A 19,632-nucleotide genomic window follows, 5' to 3' on the forward strand; every position below is an offset into this window, starting at 1 on the left:
AGTAAGACTATCCAGCACAATTAACAGGCAGTCAGCTGCATATCTCCCATCCATGCTAGAGAACTCTGCCCAATTAAAACTTCCCGTGTGGATGCAATATTTGGGGAGGATGGTCCTGTGGACTTTCATGCTCCCGTTAAAAGGACATGAGGGTGATTTATTACAATAAATGTTTTATATCAAAAGAAGCAACTTTTTGGGTTTTGCTGGAAGCCCAGAACAAAAGATGAACTCATCTGAATATGGGATTGCAAGTGGCTGTCAAAACTCATGCCTTCCTAATCTGCCTGCTAGGCAGAATTTAGTATGAAGCTCACTGTTAGCAAGGTCCAGCCCCCGGAAGTTCCAATGCTCAGCCCTGTAATAGGTGCATTATTTATTTGTTCATTAATAGATAAGTAAAATGTTAGCGTACAAGTGAGTGCCTCTAAAGTCTGTATAGAAAGCCTTTCTGCAACTAAAGAATAATCACAACTCACTGGCCTGGAATAGTAGGGATGAATGGAGATGACCTGTCTCTAGGCTAATTAAAGTACAAAGAAGCATATGGATAGTGCAGTTCTCCTCACTGGAAGGGACATTGCAGATGATGGGGCTGTGGGTAGAGACCGTGTTTTGCTTGCAAAAGGTCCCAGGTGCAACCTCTGGCATCTCCAGTTGAAGAAGAAGGTACAGGGGAAGAGCCTTCTCTGCTAGACCTTGAAGAGCTGCTGCCAGTCAGAGTAGACAATACTGAGCTAGAATCATCTGACTCAGTCTGACAGTGGTTGCATGCTTAGTTCAAATGGCTGAGCATCCATGGAGGCCTAGACCTCAGAAGGTTGTCATCTTCTTCATAAAGAAAATCAGCTGGGATTTTTAGATGGGAGTTAACTGCCCAGGGGTAACTTCTTGAATTTCTCCATAAGCATCAGTCAGCTGGCATTGGCCTTCTGAAATTAACCCCTAAATCTGACCCTTAGGCCAGGTTCCAAAGAACAGAGTGACCAGTTCAGTGTGTCTGAGCAGGCTTCGCCCATCTGGTTTTCATGCCACCTGGCTCATCTTTTGAAACTGAAGGGAATTTTTGAATGCAGATTGTGATACGGCACAGGAGACTGCTGATGAAGCAAAGAAGTAAACATAAAATCCCATTGGGTGTGTGTGAACCCTCGGGCACACCTTAAAGTAGCTCCTTGAATCTCAGCCAGAGCCTCTAATTTGAGTGCAATTAATTGAAGCTGGTTTTTAAACAGGAATTTGTGGAAGATTCCAAAAAACCCAAACACCTCATGTTTCTCAATGTTGACCATTGCTGTTTTTGCCAGAAGTTGTAACAAAGGTTTTTGGCCTCAGCAGCACATTAAATGAAGACTTGAACCTTGAAATGGAGGGATAATGGACTGATTAAAATGGCACTTGACTGTCTACTGAGCCAGGAGTGCTGGAAAATTTCTTCTGTCCTAAAGCGTGCTCTGAAGCCTCAATTATTTCTGTTCTCTGTTTACTCTAAGGTGACTTCCTGAAGCAGCTTGGCTCTTTTCCCTTGCCAATTAAGTCTAAAACACCATTTTTTAAAAAGTCAGTATAGACAAATTGAATGGGGCTTGGCCATGGACCATTTGTACAGCTGCCTTATGCATGTAGATAAAGTAAATCCAACCAATTTCATGGATGAAAATGAACCCTTATTGAAGTCTGGTGTGAAGATCTGAATAATATCCACGCCTGTGTGCTTATTAGTGTCAGTAATTGTATTGTTTATGCTGTTATTCAAACACTGATTCATATTAGAAATCCAGCAGCATACGATGCCATAGACTCCACCCTCCAAAGCTGCCATTTTCTCCAGAGGAACTGATTGCTGCTGACTGGAGATCAGTTGTAATAGCACAACATCTCCATGCCCCATCTGGCAGTTGGCAACTCTATTTTACTTACATTTGTTTTCTTTCTCCTTCATTTGGTAGGATAGAAAAATGCTTACTCCCCAAATTCTGGAAGTTAAAACTGGGTTTTTGATATAATAATGCCACTTTATGCCTATGCAAAATTCTCCATCTCCCTTTAATTGACTTTTCTGCATTTTTTTTTTACTGTGGCAGTATCACATATCATTTTGGACATCAAGGTCACTTGTATATTTTGGGACCGCACACCTTTTAAATGCCTTCTCTCCATTGGAAATAATGACGGATAGGGGCATCTTCTTTTGGGGCTCACAGAATTGGACCCCCTGCTCTAGTCTTTTTGAAACTTGGAGGGTCTTTTGAGGAGAGGTATTGAATGATATGTTGCAAATTTGGTGCTTCTACCTCAAAAAACAGGCCCCCTCCAGAGCCCCAGTTACCCCCAGATCAATTATCCATTATACCCTATGAGAATCAGTCTCCATAGGGAATAATGCAGTACCCAGCAGACATTCGCGCCCCCCTTCCTGATAACCCTGAAGTGGAGAGAAGGCCTCCAAACCAGGGGATCACTTGGAGACTGGCAACCCTAGCCCCACATCCACCATCTTGAACATTGTTTCACACTTGCCGCCATGTGACCATTGCACTAACATTAAAAAAAACATTAAACATTGTTTGTATTTATTCCAAATAGGGAAAGATCCTGAACAGAAAAGGATGCTGCCCCATTTGCACTGAAAGTGAGTAAGTTAATTCTTCACACTGCTCTTCAACAGTTGTCCCCCTTCCATGAGACTTCTAATTGATAAACAGTTTGACAACAACAACAACAAAATTTTATTTGTATCCCGCCCTCCCCGCCGGAGCAGGCTCAGTAATGGAAGTCAGTTGTTGCAGCAGAAAAAAGATTATTCACAAATGTTATTTCCGTAGATGTCTCAGTGCTTTCCGTCTTTCCTTGTTTATACTCAAACTACTTTCCAATGATAACCCACAGCAAGAGATTTATGACGTAAGGGTCTAAGTCCTCAGAGGCTTCTATCAGTGTGTTTTGCATGCATCACAAAGTGACTTGTGGGGCTTTGAGGACCAAGATACATACAGTTATCCTGCAATTAAGGATAGCATAGAATTTTTCCAATAGAATTTGTTCTGCTTAAAATTCCCAGTTTGCTAGCATGAAAATGATTGCTAAAAGCATTCTGAATGAAAGATAGCCCAATCCCAACTGGATTATTGCATAAAATGTTGCCTAGAATGTATGATCTCTTTGCTGTTATGAGAATGGACCTGGAGAGTCTTACTTTAGTTGTGAATTCATTCAGTGGTCTTAAGCAAGTGAATATTTTCTCAGCCTCAGTTTTCCATCTTCAGTGTGTTTATACTAATACTAGCGGACCTCACTTAGCATTTCTAAGGATTATGATAATAATATGTGTTAGGTAATCTACCCTTATTTTAGCTGCTGGTCATGCAGTCTGACCATGTGACTGAGGACCAATTTGTTTCAAAACAGAATAGCAGATTAAAGAATTACTTGTTTCTGTCCTGCCCACAAATAATAGATGCATGCTTGTTTGTTTTATTTACACTAGTCTATAAATGAAGACCTAGGTGCTGCTGCTGTTCATTTTGACATATGTATCTCCAGACAGGCTTTTTCAGGTGTTATATTTGTGTACCGAATCTGCTTCAAAGTGTTGGTATTGACCTTTAAAGCCCTATAGGGCCAAGGGACCTGTCTATCTAAGGAACCACCTTTCCACATATATACCCCAGAGAGCACTGTATTCAGGAAGTCAACATCTGTTATCCATCCCTGGACCAAGGGAGGCCAGATCATGCTCTACACGGGTGAGGGCCTTCTCTGGGGCAGCCTCTAATTTAAGGAATGCACTCCCAGAGACCACGAGAGCCCTGCGGGATCTCTCCCAATTCTTCAGGGCCTGTAAAACTGACCTTTTCCAGCAGGCCAACAGTAACTAATGCGTGAGGAGCTGCCACTATTTTACTGCTGAATACTACCATCTACCTATATGACACCCAATAGAGCTATACAGAGAATTAAGAGCTAAAATGAAGCTGGACCGCCTTGTAAGAAATTTTATAGCACCATTTTAAAGTTTTAAATTATAAATTGTTTATATGTGCAGATTTTACAATCATAAAGTATTGTTATTGTTATATTATGACTGTGAGCTGTCCAGAGTCTGCATGTGGAGTGGGTGGCATACAAATTTAAGGTAAATAAATAAAATAAAAATAAAATATTTGGGTGTATCCAACCACACCAGGAGTGGCCAAACTTGCTTAACATAGAATAAATGTCAGATGTTTGAGAGCCATAAGACAAGGAAGGAAGGTTGGAAAGATGGGGAGGTGTAAAGAAAGCAACTTTAACTTTAAATTCATTCTCCAAGCTGTAGGCTGGCTTGAAGTGATTTAAAGAGACAAATGCCTTATCCAAGCTGTCAGACAGTGTGCTGGGGGCTTTAAGAGCCACACAATGTGTGTGAAAGAGCCACATGTGGCTCCCAAGCCACAATTTGGCCAACCCTGAACCAGACAATACATGCATGGTCACTGTTTTATCTGAAATGTGTCTATTAATGCATGCATGGTGCCAATTTCAGACCAAATAGTGACAGTGCATATCTGGGGGACTGTGGGTAGTGTGAGCATCCAGTACATGCTGCTTAATATCAACAGATGTAACATCTGAAAAGCTTTACGATGTGGCATTCTTGGAAGCCAGTCTGAGAAAGAGCGTGGGATCTTTCTGCCACTTCTCACTTTGCATTTTGATATTCCACATTCAACTGTGAAATACACATGCAGTCTATCAGAAGTAGCCATGGGAAATGATTGGATTCATGCATTTTTTAAAATAGAAAGACCTGTACCAAATTCAATATGCTAGCATCTTTAACTCTTGTTGGGATGTGTACTTATTTTGTACCCAGGCATGCATAAAAAAAAAAAATCTGAAAAGTAAAGTGAACAATGGCTGCTAGAAAGGAAGAATCTTCTCTAGAATTCATGCCAAGATTTGAAAATGGTGAATGAAATGGCTCTTCTAATAATGCACATTCTCACATGTATGTGGATCTCTTGATTGCTTGAAGCTGAATGTGTGAAGGGACACCACTGAAAAGCATCGAGGTGATGTGTTGTGATCACGGCTTTTTTTGTAGCAGGAGCTCCTTTGCATATTAGGCCACACACCCTGATGTAGTCAATCCTCCAAGAACTTACAGGGCTCTTAGTACAGGGCCTACTGTAAGCTCTTGGAGGACTGGCTACATCAGGGGTGTGTGGCCTAATATGCAAATGAGTTCCTGCTACAAAAAGAGCCCTGGTTGTAATGTGAAAAGTCATTCAATCTGTGATGTCTCATTCGCCCCTTGAATTCACCACTTGATGTATGAGCCATCAAGTGAAGAGCCTCCTTATATGAAACTTTCTGCACACAGCTGCTTGCTGCTTCTCCCAGCCCAGTCTATTTGGCCTTTGCAGGTGGAATTCCGCCTAGTTTACGAAGCCAAAGGCTGACACCAATCCTGTCAATGTTTCTTGGTTGCACAGCTGCTGTAGCCAGATGGTTCGCAAGCAGTCCCCTTTCTCACAAAAGACAATCTTTGACAGCCAGCCCAGACACTGAAGAAATAGTCTGCAGCTAGGAGTCCATAACTCTGTCTTGTTGGATTGGAGTTTGATGTCTCAAAATATTCCTGGGGAAATGAGCAAGACCCAGGTTCATTTGCAAAGGTGTGAATGTATATTATTGGAAACAGCAATAGTCTACTTCCTCCAAAGAAAGCAAGTGCAAAATGTTAAGTCTCTCCAACATTGATTTATAAGGCAGCGTGGAGGTACAATTTAAAACCTGCTTTTAAAAAAGAAAAGAAATGTGATGTATGAGAGATGCAGAGCACCGAGGATATACAGGGGACAAAGTCAAGAAGGAGCAGCTCATAAATGTTCAGATAGGCAGAATTTCTTGGGCACCCCCCTGGAACTAGGGCTTGACTGACAGAGGCCTGAATTACAATTTGTTAAAAGAATACTTGACTACACTTTCCATCACAGTTAATTCCACAAAATATCCTTTGCTTTAAACATATTAAGAAGCAGTGAGTAGTTGCAGATGACCACAGCAACAATGAGAGCATTTTCCACATAATGTAATACAGTTTTGTCATTTTTCTGACCTGTATTGAACATATTTATAAGCAGAAAGTCAGTGGGATTAAAAGAAAAGGGTGTAGTCACTCTTTCTGAATTATTCTAATGAATTACAAAAACCACCATGATTGATTAAATGAAAAAAAACTATTAACTCCAAATGTTTCCTGATCCTCCCTAGCAATTTATATAAATAATACCCCTGAGAAGTAGGAAACCAAAGGCAATGTGCTTTCACCACGGAGCGTTGGGGTAAACTGTTGTAAAAGAATAGGAGTCACATGCCAAGCAATGAGGTGGCTTCATTAGGAACAAATTGTACTTGTTACTGTGGGAAAGTGACTTGATTGAGGCATGGAAAAATGCAAACGGTCATCTTGCATTTCAGTGTTGACGCCCACTGAAAATCAAAATGAGCTTTTCCAGGGATGGTGGGATGGCTTAGAAAACAGTTGTAGCCCCTCTTGGGTTGAGTATAAATCTATTTGGCAAGAGAATTATAAAGACCATCCTGCTTGCTATGAATTACAGATCAATTGAGCTGTTAGTAAGCCAGAGGCTGAAGATGATGGCGTAGAATGGTATTTCAAAATGGCAGGTATCCTACCAATTCATTGTGGGAGCCTTACTGCTGGATTGCTAATTTTCTGGCATCTAGTATTGGGAATAGCATGCAAGGTATAAATAAAGTGTTAACATTGTGGAGGTTAAGACACTGGCCAGGATTACTTAGCAGCAAAGATGGATAATTTAATTTAATTTTTTGATTTGTATCCCACCCTATCCCGCAAGCAGGCTCAGGGTGGCTTACAACAATAAAACAACATATTAAGATTAAAGTCCACATATCAGGATTAAAACGGTATAATAAAAATTGGTAGTACCAAATCAGAGGCAACACGGTAAACAATAGTTCAGACATTGGCCGCAAAACCAAGCAACAGAATGTAGGCTGGTAACTGTCAACACAACATAAGCACCATGGTGATGAGGTGGTGGGGGGAGTGGTGACTTTCAGAGGATAGTGAACAAAATAGATCAATCATAAGTATATAAGAACTTTAAGAAAACTTTGTGAACATTTGATCAGGCAAATGGTCCATCCAGTCTAACACTGTCACACAGTGGTAAAATCCAGATGCCATCAGGAGGTCTACTAGCAGGACCAGAACTCTAGAAGCTCTCCCACTGTTGCCCCCCAATCACTAAGAATATAGAGCATCACTGCTCCAGTCCTGGTGTTCTATCTGTATGTTATGGCTAATAGCCACTGATAGACCTCTGCTCCATATGTTTATCCAATCCCCTCTTGAATCTGTCTATGCTTCTGGCTGCCACCACTTCCTGCGGCAGTGAATTCTACATGTTAATTACTCCTGATCCATGTGAATCCCACATGTTAATTAGTCCTGATCCACTCAGGTGTTTAGGCCCAAGGGTGCATTAAGTTTCACTAGACATTTTGAAAAATGATTCAGTTGAGAGACTAATTCTTTATTATTCATGTTTTTCATTCATTCTGCAGTTTTGTTAGAATAGCAACTGAAATTGTATGTGTCAGGACTGCTTCGCATATTACTTTTTCCATCAGTGTGATCAACTGAACAGTAAGACGGAATTCATATGAAGTTGAGCACTGAAGAGTACAATCCTATGTAGAGTTACCCCAGTTTAAATCCATTGATTCCAAGTGCTTCGATGGTTCATGTGTCAACTCTGTATTTGAATGCGTCAAACCATAGTTCAACTGATTTAAATGGGCATTCCTGAAGTGAAATTTACCTGCCTAGGATTGCAGTGCTGCATTCACCCCTACTAGATTCAGTGGAAGAGAGCTAAGCACATCAGAGAACATTCACAGTAAAATCAGTAAGGTTTGAAAGTGCTTAATTTGTGCTTGGTTATGCTCAGATTACTAAAACCGCAAATTCAAGTCATTTCTAGGAGTCCTAGTTTACTTTATCAATTGACCTATGGTATGAAATATTAACATAGACACTTGAGATGTATATCTCTGAATCTAGGCATTTGAAGGGGTGTAATTTTATGTGTAATACAGTGTGCCACTTTGCTGTCAACTATTGTGATGCATATAGTTGTTGATGCACTCCACTTTAAAGGCAGCTCCACACTGTACTTTATGCAACAAATGTGTTCTACCAGTTTTCCCTGCAGCAAAAAACATGTAGACTGTAGATGAACTATATGTATGTACAGGCATCTTTAAATGCTTCTTTGAAATGTTTCCAATGTCTGGAAACCCTGGTTCAGTCAGGGATCCCAAACACATCTGCACATGTTCACATGAAGCTTATTATGAGCTAGGCCATTGATCTGTCAGGCTCAGTCTTATCTACTTTGCTTGGCAGTGGCTCTTCAGGATGTCAGGTTGAAATCTATCTGCCAGCTGATCCTTTTTAATTGGAGATGCCAAGGATTGAACCTGGAACCTTCTGCATGCCAAACAGATGCTCTACCACTGAGCTATGGCCCCAATGTGGCTGTGTTGTCCACATTGCGGTGTACACTGAACTGACACATTTACTGTGTGAAGTGTGCATAGAATCTTGTCCGGGTAAATATTGGTTGTGCCACTAAAAGCTAGTTTGGTGTAATGCTAGTTTGGTGTAGTGGTTAAGTACACAGACTCTAATCTGGTAGAACCGGGTTTGATTCTTGACTCCTCCACATGCACCTGCTGGGTGATCTTAGGTCTGTCACTGTTCTTCAAAGAGCTGTTTCTCTCAAAAGCAGTTCTCTCAGAACTCTCTTAGCCCTACCTATCGCATAGGGTTTCTGTTGTGGGGAGAGGAAGGGAAGGAGATTGTAAGCCACTCTGAGTGAAGGGTGGGATATAAATCCAATCTCCTCCTCTTCCTCCTCCCAAAAAAAATTATATAGCAGAGCAAGTGGGATAGAAAAAAGTATGGCAATGCTTCACCCCTTTTGCAAAATGGGGAGTGCAATGAAATTCAGCTCTGTATGCGATATAGCCAGCTTTCAAATTAATAACTTTCCTCCTATTTAATTTAAAATCCAGCTATTTGCTTTGATACTGAAGCCTAATTCACGTTTTGGCTAACTTGCGTTGTGCGCTCTGTTGAGTTATGTATGTGTGAACAAATTATTCTCTTTTCTGTTTTTTAATGTCATATTTTTGCTCAGAAAACATCCAAATCCCTCTTAGTTATAGCTTACATAATATTTTCCTTGGCTGCTGTAAATAAGCTACAGTCCCTGCCCCCGGGGTATGTTACATCTGGACACATTGGAATTGACTTGACTGTTTGGGTGTCCTGTCCTTTCCTTCCCCGGCTGCCTTTTGCACAGATTGTGTAGGTCTTAAATTCCAGGGCCTCTCACCTGCAAGATGGCCGACTTCCCAAGATGGTTATGTCGTTCTCTTCTGTTGTGGCATGTGGGTTATTGGATACCACAGAAACAGTCCAAGAATCCTTCAGAGCTCCTTCCAATGGCTAAGTAATGTTAGAGAATCAGCTCTCCATGCCATGAGCTTGTAAAGTGAGATTGCCAGACCCAGGGACAACTAAGCTGTGTGATCTACTTAGATTCTTGATCGAAAACAGTGGACGTTGAACATGGAAAGTTTAAATCCACAATGGGAAAGAGAATTGAGAGCTGTCTCTAGTCATTTAAGTGTGCATTTGTGCATGGCAGTAGACAGCTTGCACCCATGTCTGAGTTAGCCTCTGTCATTTGGCAAATGATGTCCATTCTGTGTGGTTTATAGGAGAAAGAGGATATTTAGAAATCCCATTAATTTCCTTCAGTGGACTTTAATTATGAGCTTAATTCCCATGAATTTAAAGTATTTCACTTCAGCTGGTTTGCCTTGATAGTTAAAATGCTTTTTTGGGGGGTGGGATTTGCAGTCTAGTTTTATCTGCTATTTTTAAGCCCAAGAGCCTGATGAATTTAAGCAAAGAGAGGATTTGGATTTAGGTCTCCCCAATCCACTTCAGCATGCAAACCAAACCACTCTACCACAATTGCAGCACATAAAATGTAAGCAATAGGTGTGCATCCTCAAAACATCTATGGACTTCTTTGGTAGAAAAAACTCAGCAGGAACTCATTTGCATGTTAGGTCACACCCCCTGACATCACCATTGTTTCACAAAGGGCTTTTTTTTTTAGAAAAAGCCCAGCAGGACTCATTTGCATATTAGACCACACACCCCTGGCACCAAGCCAGCCAGAACTGCATTCCTGTGCATTCCTGCTTTTAAAAAAAAAACCTTTTGTACACCTAAGAGTCCTGACTGGGCTGCAGTTCCCTGGCACAAGTATTTATTTATTTATTTATTTATTTATTTATTTATTTATTTATTTATTTATTTATTTATTTATTTATTTATTTATTTATTTATTTATTTATTTATATTTCGATTTATATCCCGCCCTTCCCACCGAGGTGGCTCATTTAAGAATATGAAAGTCGGATAGATATTTTTATCACAGTGGATACTGTGTTGAATTTGAGCCTGGGTGACCAGATAACTGCTCAGCCCTGATGGTCACTGGATGGCCTGGGAATTGTCATTGTCTCCTAGTGTGACCTGTCTTGTAGAGTTATTGTGAGAATCAAATGGGAAAGGAGATTGTGCATAAGCTGTGAGAATCACATGGAGAAGGAGAGTGCACATAAGCTTTCTTGGAGAAAGGCTGAGGTACTAAATGTAAATGTATGAGGGAAATATGAAACTTTTGAAATGAATCTTCATGATTTGTAGTAGTGATATGATTAGTATTGTGGTGTTTGTACCTAATTCATAGCATTTGCATGCACAGCAGGATATATAGACAAATAGTATGGCTGGTTGTTCAGAAGCAAGCTACCACTGAGTTCAATGGGTTTTCTTTGCTTAGAACTGAAAACTTTAAAGGATTTTTGTTGCCTTCTCCCTGTTTCATCCCCATCTACACTTTTCTATTTGACTAGCCTCTATTTAAATTTAATCGAGCTTCCAAATTGGTTTGTTATGCAGTGCAGGGCGTTTTGTTTACTGATGGGCAAAAAAGAGGGGAAAGTACACTGCCAACCCTTCCATGTGACCAACAAGATACAAGCTTTCAAGCATCAAAATATCTTAGTGACTAAACTGAAATATGTGTTAACAGAATTGCAACCTAATACTGTGGTATGCAAAGCATGGATCCCACCATTAGTAAATAATTTATAAAATATGGACATTTTTTGTACAGAATGCAGGCATTTTCTTAACAAAGCCACATTATAACCCAAGGGTAGCAAATTTGCTTAACATAAGAGCCACATAGAAAAATATCAGATGTTTGAGAGCCACAAGATATGAACATCAGATATTTGAGAGCTACAAGGAAAGAAGGAAGGAAGGAAAGCGAATAGATGGTGAGGAGGGAGAGAGGGGTGGAAAGAAAACAACTTTAATGGGCTTGGGTTGGAGAAGTGATTTAAAGAGAGAATGCCCTCTCCAAGCCAGCCAATTGAGCAGTGAGCGTTTGAGAGCCACACAATATATGTGGAAGAGCCACATCTGGCTCCCTAGTTGCAATTTGGTCAACCCTGTTATAACCTATCACTCCAGGAAGACATCTGCATTATGCCTGTTGAAAGCCATTCCACATGTTTCAAGCCTGATTTTGTCCCTGTGTACACTCAGTGGAGAGCTTTAAGCAATCTTGGCACACTGTATCTGCATGCCACAAACATGAGTCTTGTGACACATTATGTTTTTGAGTATGTATCTGACCCTCTGACCCTATCTAGGCAGTGATCCTAAAGCCATTTTCCTAGGAGCAAGTGCCATTGAATAAAACTGGACTTACTTCTGAGTGGACCTGCTTGGTATTGCTCCCTTCATGTACCAGGTGGCCCTAAATGTTGGCAGAGTCTTTGTATTCATATAATTCCCCACCTTTCCCAACATCAGATGGTCCTGACGGTGCTTTTGTTTCTCACTCACCTGCAGAGCCTGGCGTTTGCACTGTATTTGGAGACCCCCACTACAACACTTTTGACGGACGGACATTTAACTTTCAGGGAACATGTCAGTACGTTTTGACGAAAGACTGCTCCTCCTCTACCTCGCCCTTCCAGGTGCTGGTGAAGAACGATGCCCGGCGGACTCGGTCTTTCTCCTGGACAAAATCTGTAGATCTTGTGCTGGGCAGCAGCACCGTCAGTCTCCATCAGCACCTCACCGTGAAGTGGAATGGGACACGGATATCCCTGCCTTACGAAACGCAGCACTTTCACATCGACTTGGAAGGGTATCTTTTGAAAGTGACAACCAAAGCAGGTGCCTTTGTTATTCTTCTTTAGACTACAAAGACTGTCACAATTGCAATGCCTAGGATGGGGGCGGGGGGCTATTGTATGCCTTATCTTAAATATCTCTTCATCTGGGAGGGACTCTGGCTCAGTGGAGGAGCCTCTGCTTGACATGCAGAAGGTCCCAGGTTCAGTCCCCACATCTCCATTTAAAAAGGCCAGGCAGTAAGTGAAGTGAAAGTTCTCCATCTGAGACCCTGGAGAGCTGCTGCCAGTCTGAGTAGACGGTACTGACCTTGATGGACCAAGGGTCAGATTCATAGAATCATAGAGTTGGAAGGGACCTCCAGGGTCATCTAGTCCGACCCCCTGCACAATGCAGGAAACTCACAAATACCTCCCCGTAAATTCACAGGATCTTCATTGCTGTCAGATGGCCATCAGTAGAAGGCAGTTTCATTTGTGTTCTTCTGTAACTCTGATATATTTTTTTAAAATCTAAGGGAAAAGAGCAGTGTGGTAAGATTGCTTGGTGCCCATAAACAAGTCTTTTAGATATTAACACACTGTCCTTATACATTTTTTTAAATATATATATATATATTTCCACTATTAGTCTGCCTATTTCAGAATCTCAGGTAGGATAGTAAGATCAAAGTTTAGTACATTAAGATCAACGTTTAGTACAATATCCATGAAACACTGAAGTTTAATATTTGACTTGATTGGAAGAGGCCTTTTAGCTTGTTGAGAACCATCTATTAAAAGCCAGGTCAAATATAAAATGTTTAGCCACACTTTAGGAAAAATTCCCAGTTCAGACTTGGGCAGTTCTCCAAGAGTTCCCTAGTTGTAGGCAGTCACATAAAATGCCTGACAGATGCTGGGCTTAAAGGTGATACTGGAACAAAGTAGTTAAATAAGACAGACAGACATAACCTTCATTGGCATAACAAAAGAGAAATACAAGATCCAAAGAAACTTCAAAATAGGACAGACAAACCACAGTAATTTGCCGGCACAGGCAACACAGGGATACATGGTTAAAACAAAACTTAACTAAGAAAAGTGGAGCGGGGGTATTCCCTACCTAGCTCCATTTTTAATTTCTTTCTCATTCGCTGCTAGGGCCAAAAACTCTGCAACCTGCTCAGTAATTGAGGGACATTTGTCAGCCAACAAAAACTCTATCCATTTGTTTGTCACCAGATTGGGGGTTAGGAGGAGTGGTTTGATCAGGCAGCATCAGTGGGGGTGAGTAATGAGCAGTCTAATAGTATGTGCCATATAGAATCAGGTTCTCTATCACATCTGCACTGTCTCTATTCGTAAAGGATACCCTTATACCTACCAGAGACCACGGACAAAGGAAATATGTTGAGTCTGGCCAACATAAAAGCTCAGCGTGGGTTTATTAAATTTGGGAAATACGGAGCCATACAAATTTGGGAAGGGGAAGGTCCAAGAAGTGGGGTGAGCATGTGCCCTTTGCTCCAGCAATTATTAATTGGGAGTAAATATCCAGTATTCCCTTGCGGATCGAGTGAAATATGTAAGATTCACTGGAGTTTGTCAATGAACCTAAATCGATGCCAGTTGATTTGATTTTCCCACATATTGAACAGAACCATTTTGGGGTAAAAGGTCTGCAAATAGAAGAGAAACCAGATTGTTGGGTAAGGGGCTAATTAAATAAAATGTATGCTGTTTGATGAAATTAGTATATGTTTTAATGTGATTTTGTGTATTGTAAGCTTCTTTGAGACCTAGTTGCACTAAAAGCAGGTTACAAATATAAAAGCGGGGAGGGGTGGGGGCAGGGGGACGAAGGCTGTCTTTAAAGCATCTCTGTGCAACTTTTGGACCATTGAATTGAATATAATCTATTATTAATGTACTGTGGCCCATTGGCAGCATGAGATACTTGGAACTTCTAGTCAAATATCATGGCTGGTGAATTTGCCTTGGTGTGTCCAAAGTTACAGAAGCTGATTTGAGTCAATTGCATTGCCCAAACCAATGCATGTCTATGGCCAAGACTGTAGAGAAGCCTGATTCCAGTGGCCAACAAAATTAATTCTGGATATAAGCTTTCGTGTGCATGTACTCTTCAGCGTTTGAAGAAGTGCACATGCGCCAGAAAGCTTATACTCAGAATAAACGTTGTTAGTCTTAAAGGTGCCACTGGACTTGAATTTCTTTTTGTAAATAAACCAGTACACATTGAACCTAATTGTTCCATTGCACTTGCTAATGGAATGTTTCACTTACAAGCTTTAATGAAGAGTATATTTTGTGACTCTGTTGTTTCCTATAAATGCGTGTTCAGAGACCATATTTGTACTAGCACTTCTAACACCTTCAATGGTCTGAATACTTTCCTTTGGAAGTATTCTGGGAACTGAGGACATGATTATCTCCCATCCCAGTCGATGTTGTCTCCTTAAAAGAACTATACTATATGTATAGAACCACATATATGCATTGGAATGCTGGTGACATGTAAAACTTAGTACAGTTTATGCAGTCTATCACTGAGGTGGGTACTGCGTGAAATGAACCTATCATATATTACCTGGGCAAAGAATGTTCATATTTTTTGCTTCCTGGAACCTTTTCTGTCCATTTCTCAGTGTCTATCAAGAAAGCATTACTAGTTTGCCATAGAATTCCACCTGTGTGTTGCAAAGAAGTCTGAAGGGTATTCCACAACACTCACTTGGTTCACATAGAGCAGGGGTGGCCCACGGTAGCTCTCCAGATATTTTTTGCCTACAACTCCCATCAGCCCCAGCCAGCATGGCCAATGGCTGGGGCTGATGGGAGTTGTAGGCAAAAACATCTGGAGAGCTACCGTTGGCCACCCCTGACATAGAGCAATGTTACAGAGCAGTGGTTCCCCAACATTAGCACTATGGTGACTCACAAATCCAAATTTATTTTGATATGGGGACCAACTTGAAAAAGCAGAGCATTCACATATCAGTAAAAATAACACTTTCACTAAGTTTGTTTAAGTTTGTCTTCTTTGCTGTACAAGCACCTCTGGTGTAGGGCTTGCTTATTCTTGATCTCTCCTAGTACCAGGGATGGAATTCTAGCAGGAGCTCCTTTGCATATTAGGCCACACACCCCTGATGTAGTCAATCCTCCAAGAACTTAAAATAGGCCTTGTAAGAAGAGCCCTGTAAGCTCCTGGAGAATTGGCTACTTCAGGGGTGTGTGGCCTAATATGCAAAGAAGCTCCTGCTAAAATTCCACCCCTGGTACTAGGAGAGATCAAGAATAAGCAAGCCCTGCACCAGAGGTGCTTGTAGAGCAAAGAAGAAGTTTAGTAAAACGTGCCCAACTTAAACAAACTTAGTGAAACAAAATAAATCGAGAAAGCTTGAGCAAGAACAGCGGTCTGCTCCTCATTCCTACCCTCTGCAAAGCTTGCAAGCTTTTTTCCAGCCAGCAGGCCTGCATGAAAATTACTTGCTGAACCAAAAATGGTGCGATGTTAGACCTCGAGTGTGAAGAAAAAGCTGTTTTCTGCATCTCCCTGAAGGATGGTGGTGTTGTGTAACATCTGTCTGGGTTCGCCTTCTGCCAAAATGAATTGCTTCTGTGTTTGGATTGAGTCTTTTGTGTGCATGTGTGTCTTGCATCATTCAGATCTGAAATATGATTTAATAGGGAAATTGAGAACATCTGGTAACTACCGTAAAGAAAACAGGTATAGTCAAATACAGGAATCTGAGATGGATGAATCCTAAGAACGTATCAGTGATCAGGATGCTTGACTGTAAAGCTTTCATTAGTTACGATGAGATAATCCAGGGATGTCAAATTGAAATGAGTTGGGACTTAAAGGGCCAAATTCCCACCCACCAGATGCTCAGGATATTTTGCGTGAGCCTCATTCTAGCCTGCAGTGTTCCAGCAGCAGAATGCAATGCCAGCCTTGAGAATAGATCTACTCACGAGGAAGCAACCCGCTGTGCTGTTCCAAACAGCAGGCCAATGTGCCTGTTTGCCTGTTTGCCAGAAGATCTGCTTCTGGATAAGCATCCCACAGTACAATTTTAAACAGAGTTATGCCCTTCTGAGCCCATTGAAGTCAAAAGCTTTGAAGGTTAGGATTTCATTGCCATCTTGCAAAATGATAAAGCAGGTTAGATATACTCAGGGGTTTTTTATAGGAAAAAAAAAAATCCCAGCAGAAACTCATTTGCATATTAGGCCACACACCCCAGACATCACTATTGCTTCACAGTAGGAACTCATTTGCATATTAGGCCAACCCCCCTGACCACTTTATCCATGTGAAGCAGGCCTATGTATGACCTAGAGCAGGGGTGTCAAACATGTGGCCCAGGCCCCTAGAGGGCTCCTATCAGGCCCCTGAGCAACTGGCTGTCATCTGCTTCCTTCTCTCTCTCTCTCTTGCTTCCTTCTGCACAACAACTTGCTTTGCAAGACTTGCTGTATCACACAGGAGCTACAGAGCAAAACCTCTATTTTCTCCATTGGTTGAGGCTTCTCCCTTGGGGAAGAAGGATAGCTTATTTTGCCAGGCTCTTTCAATCAAACAGCAGAGCTACTGAGCCAAACCTTTCTTCCCCTCCTCATCCCCTGGGGAAGGAAGGAAAGAACCAGAGCTTCCTTCGCCCAGTTTCCTGGATCCCATGGGAGAAATACAAAGAAAGCACCTTTAAGACCAACATGGCCTGGCCTGACAAAGTCTCATTTTTGTCAGATTCGGCCCTCGTAACAAATGAGTTTTGACACCGCTGATCTAGAGAATGCTTAAGCAGGTATCACAGCATCCATGGTTAATTCGCCTATTCCTTTGTCTCCTGCAAAACAATACTGGTCTTCTTCATCAGGATTGTGAGATTAAAAGAAGAAGAAGAAGAAAGTTTGTGGCTGCCTATAGAATGCACACAAGAGACACATTATTCGCAAGCTCTAATTAAAAGCATCTTGAACGTGTCTATTCACTGCCAACAAATCCTGAATTCCTGAGGACAGTTTTGGATGGTTTCAATTGACTCAAGTATGGTTCTTCTGTTGTTCTGTCTCGGCTCAGTAAACTACACAAGCCTCATTATCTTTGTTTTGGCAGAGCTGGGACAAAAACGGCACTGAAGAGCATGTAATTGCAGTCTATTGCAACTCATTGTTGTCATTAACCAAAAGCCTTCATACTGAATGCGTGCTTAACAGACGGAGCATAAATGCTTAAAAGTGAGGTGTAGCAATAGCTATGGCAATGCAACATCATGTTTTCCATTATGGTAGTGCTGGTGTAAAGTTGAAGGAAGATATGGAGTGTTCAAATATATAGGTTTGTAGTGATAAAAAGGACTTTTGCTGGATTTCTGATGCTTAGAAACCAAAATACGACTGCCTTATTGTGAGTCAGAGCAGCGGTTTTTGCTAACTTTCTTCAGGCAGTGGCATTTCAAACACTTCCACAGCCTGAGATAAAATGGAGACACTAGGAACTGAGCATGGGATTTTCTGAATACAAGACATAAGACCATTGAGCTATGACTCCTTTTCCCAATAGTTTATGTCCCTTAGTGCAAGTCATGATAACAAAGTTACATAATGCCTATGGTTATGTTGTGATATCTTAAACACCTTAAGGCAGAGGGTTTTTTTAAAAATAAAATGCTTTTTTCTGAGTCAACATTAATTGAGATACCACAGCATGTCTTTAACACAGGCCTTTTATCTGTTACATGTGTAGGCAGCTGGTTATTTCTGTTTGCTAAAATATTTATGGTGCTTAAAATATTAACCCAGAAAAACAAGTACATCTTATATCAGTGTTCCCCAAACTGTGGGTTATGAAGCCTGTGAAAGCAGTTCCCAGACTTTAACTGTTTTATTGATTTGTGCATGCTTGGGTGGGTTGTGGGTCACCATACCAAGTGAAATTGGGCTTGTGTCCCACCATACTCAAAAGACCAGGACTCACTCCTTATATGAAATCAGACCATTGATTAATCTACCACCGTGCCATCTCCTCTGGTTTCCCAAGATTTCAGGCAGAGGGCTTCCCCTCTGAAGACCACAACAGGTGTGTTGTTGGTGGTGGGGATTGGGGAACAAAGAAGGAGATGATCTGTTGATTACACTGCTTTACCTTGTATAATTTGCTTTAAATTAGAAAAGTGGACTATAAATAATCATAGAATTGTAGAATCATAGAGTTGGAAGGGACCCCCAAGGTCATCTAGTTTAGCCCTCTGCAAAATACAGGAAATTCAGAAGTACCTCCCCCCCATACACACACCCAGTGACCTCTGCTCCAAGCTCAGAAGATGGCAACCCCCCTCCCCCAACCTCTCCAGGATCCCAGGCAAAACTGGTCTGAAGAAAAATTGCTGCCTGACCCCAAAGTGGCAAACAGCATTTCCCTTGGCATGTAAGAAAGGGCCATGAGAACCAAGCACTGATGCAACCCTTCTTGCCCTCCTTCTCATAATCTTAAATTCACAGAATCAGCATTGGAACCCCCGTTTGGTCTGCTTGGAGGCAGATTGACATGGCCATGTTTAAAGCTGGAGAATGTCCTTACAAAATAACTATTTCAGTGCCTCACATTTCCTTTCATCTTCTATGTTATAGCTAGCCCCAGAGAGTCCAAAGATCTCTGGTCAATATGGTCTGAGAACACATATGTGGTTCCAAGATCCTTCGCATTAGGCTAGCATACACTTCTGTACTAGCTAAGGAGGGACAGAGCAGAACCAAATCACACATAATCCAGGAACCTTTTATTGTAATTCTAAAATGAGAAGGGAATTGCATGAGGTGTAGAGACCACTTGCCCCCCTTCAGCCACTGCATGGCTCATTGCCATTTTTGTTTAAATGAACTGCACCAGATACTTGAGAAACTATTCAGATGGACTGACTACCTCTTAATTGTCTTTAAAAAAAATAACCTTGTGTTTAGGATCCAGCTTTAATTAATGATTTGGAAGGGATACGAGGGTTGGAATCACTGGTCAATATTCACCATTCTAGCCTTTGGGGATGCTTTTATCTGCACAGCTACTGTACATTTATCAGTATCCATCTGGCTTCTTGTAAAATGCTGGCATTCAGTCCTCAGTTTATCTTCAGTATTTGTGGAAGCCTTTTCAGTGGAAATAAAACTATGGAGCAATTGAGTAGTAGCTCCCAGATGAGATTCCCAGTGTGTGACAAGTATAAATTTATCCCAAATTCAGCATATTAGACTGCCAGACTGAAAAGATAAGGAGAGAGCTGGTTAAGTATT

At 41.3% G+C, this 19,632-nt stretch overlaps 1 protein-coding gene across 1 annotated transcript in view; it reads left to right on the forward strand.

Annotated features, from left to right (window-relative positions):
• The window catches only part of BMPER (BMP binding endothelial regulator), a 276,446-nt gene that overhangs the window by 181,202 nt on the left and 75,612 nt on the right, over nucleotides 1-19,632 (forward strand). The window contains exons 10-11 of the mRNA XM_060247726.1: nucleotides 2,587-2,632; nucleotides 12,050-12,379. Of these exons, the coding sequence (XP_060103709.1) occupies nucleotides 2,587-2,632; nucleotides 12,050-12,379 (376 nt within the window). The remainder of the gene's footprint in view (nucleotides 1-2,586; nucleotides 2,633-12,049; nucleotides 12,380-19,632) is intronic.

Source organism: Heteronotia binoei, chromosome 10 (assembly GCF_032191835.1).
Source record: "Heteronotia binoei isolate CCM8104 ecotype False Entrance Well chromosome 10, APGP_CSIRO_Hbin_v1, whole genome shotgun sequence".
NCBI lineage: Eukaryota > Metazoa > Chordata > Lepidosauria > Squamata > Gekkonidae > Heteronotia > Heteronotia binoei.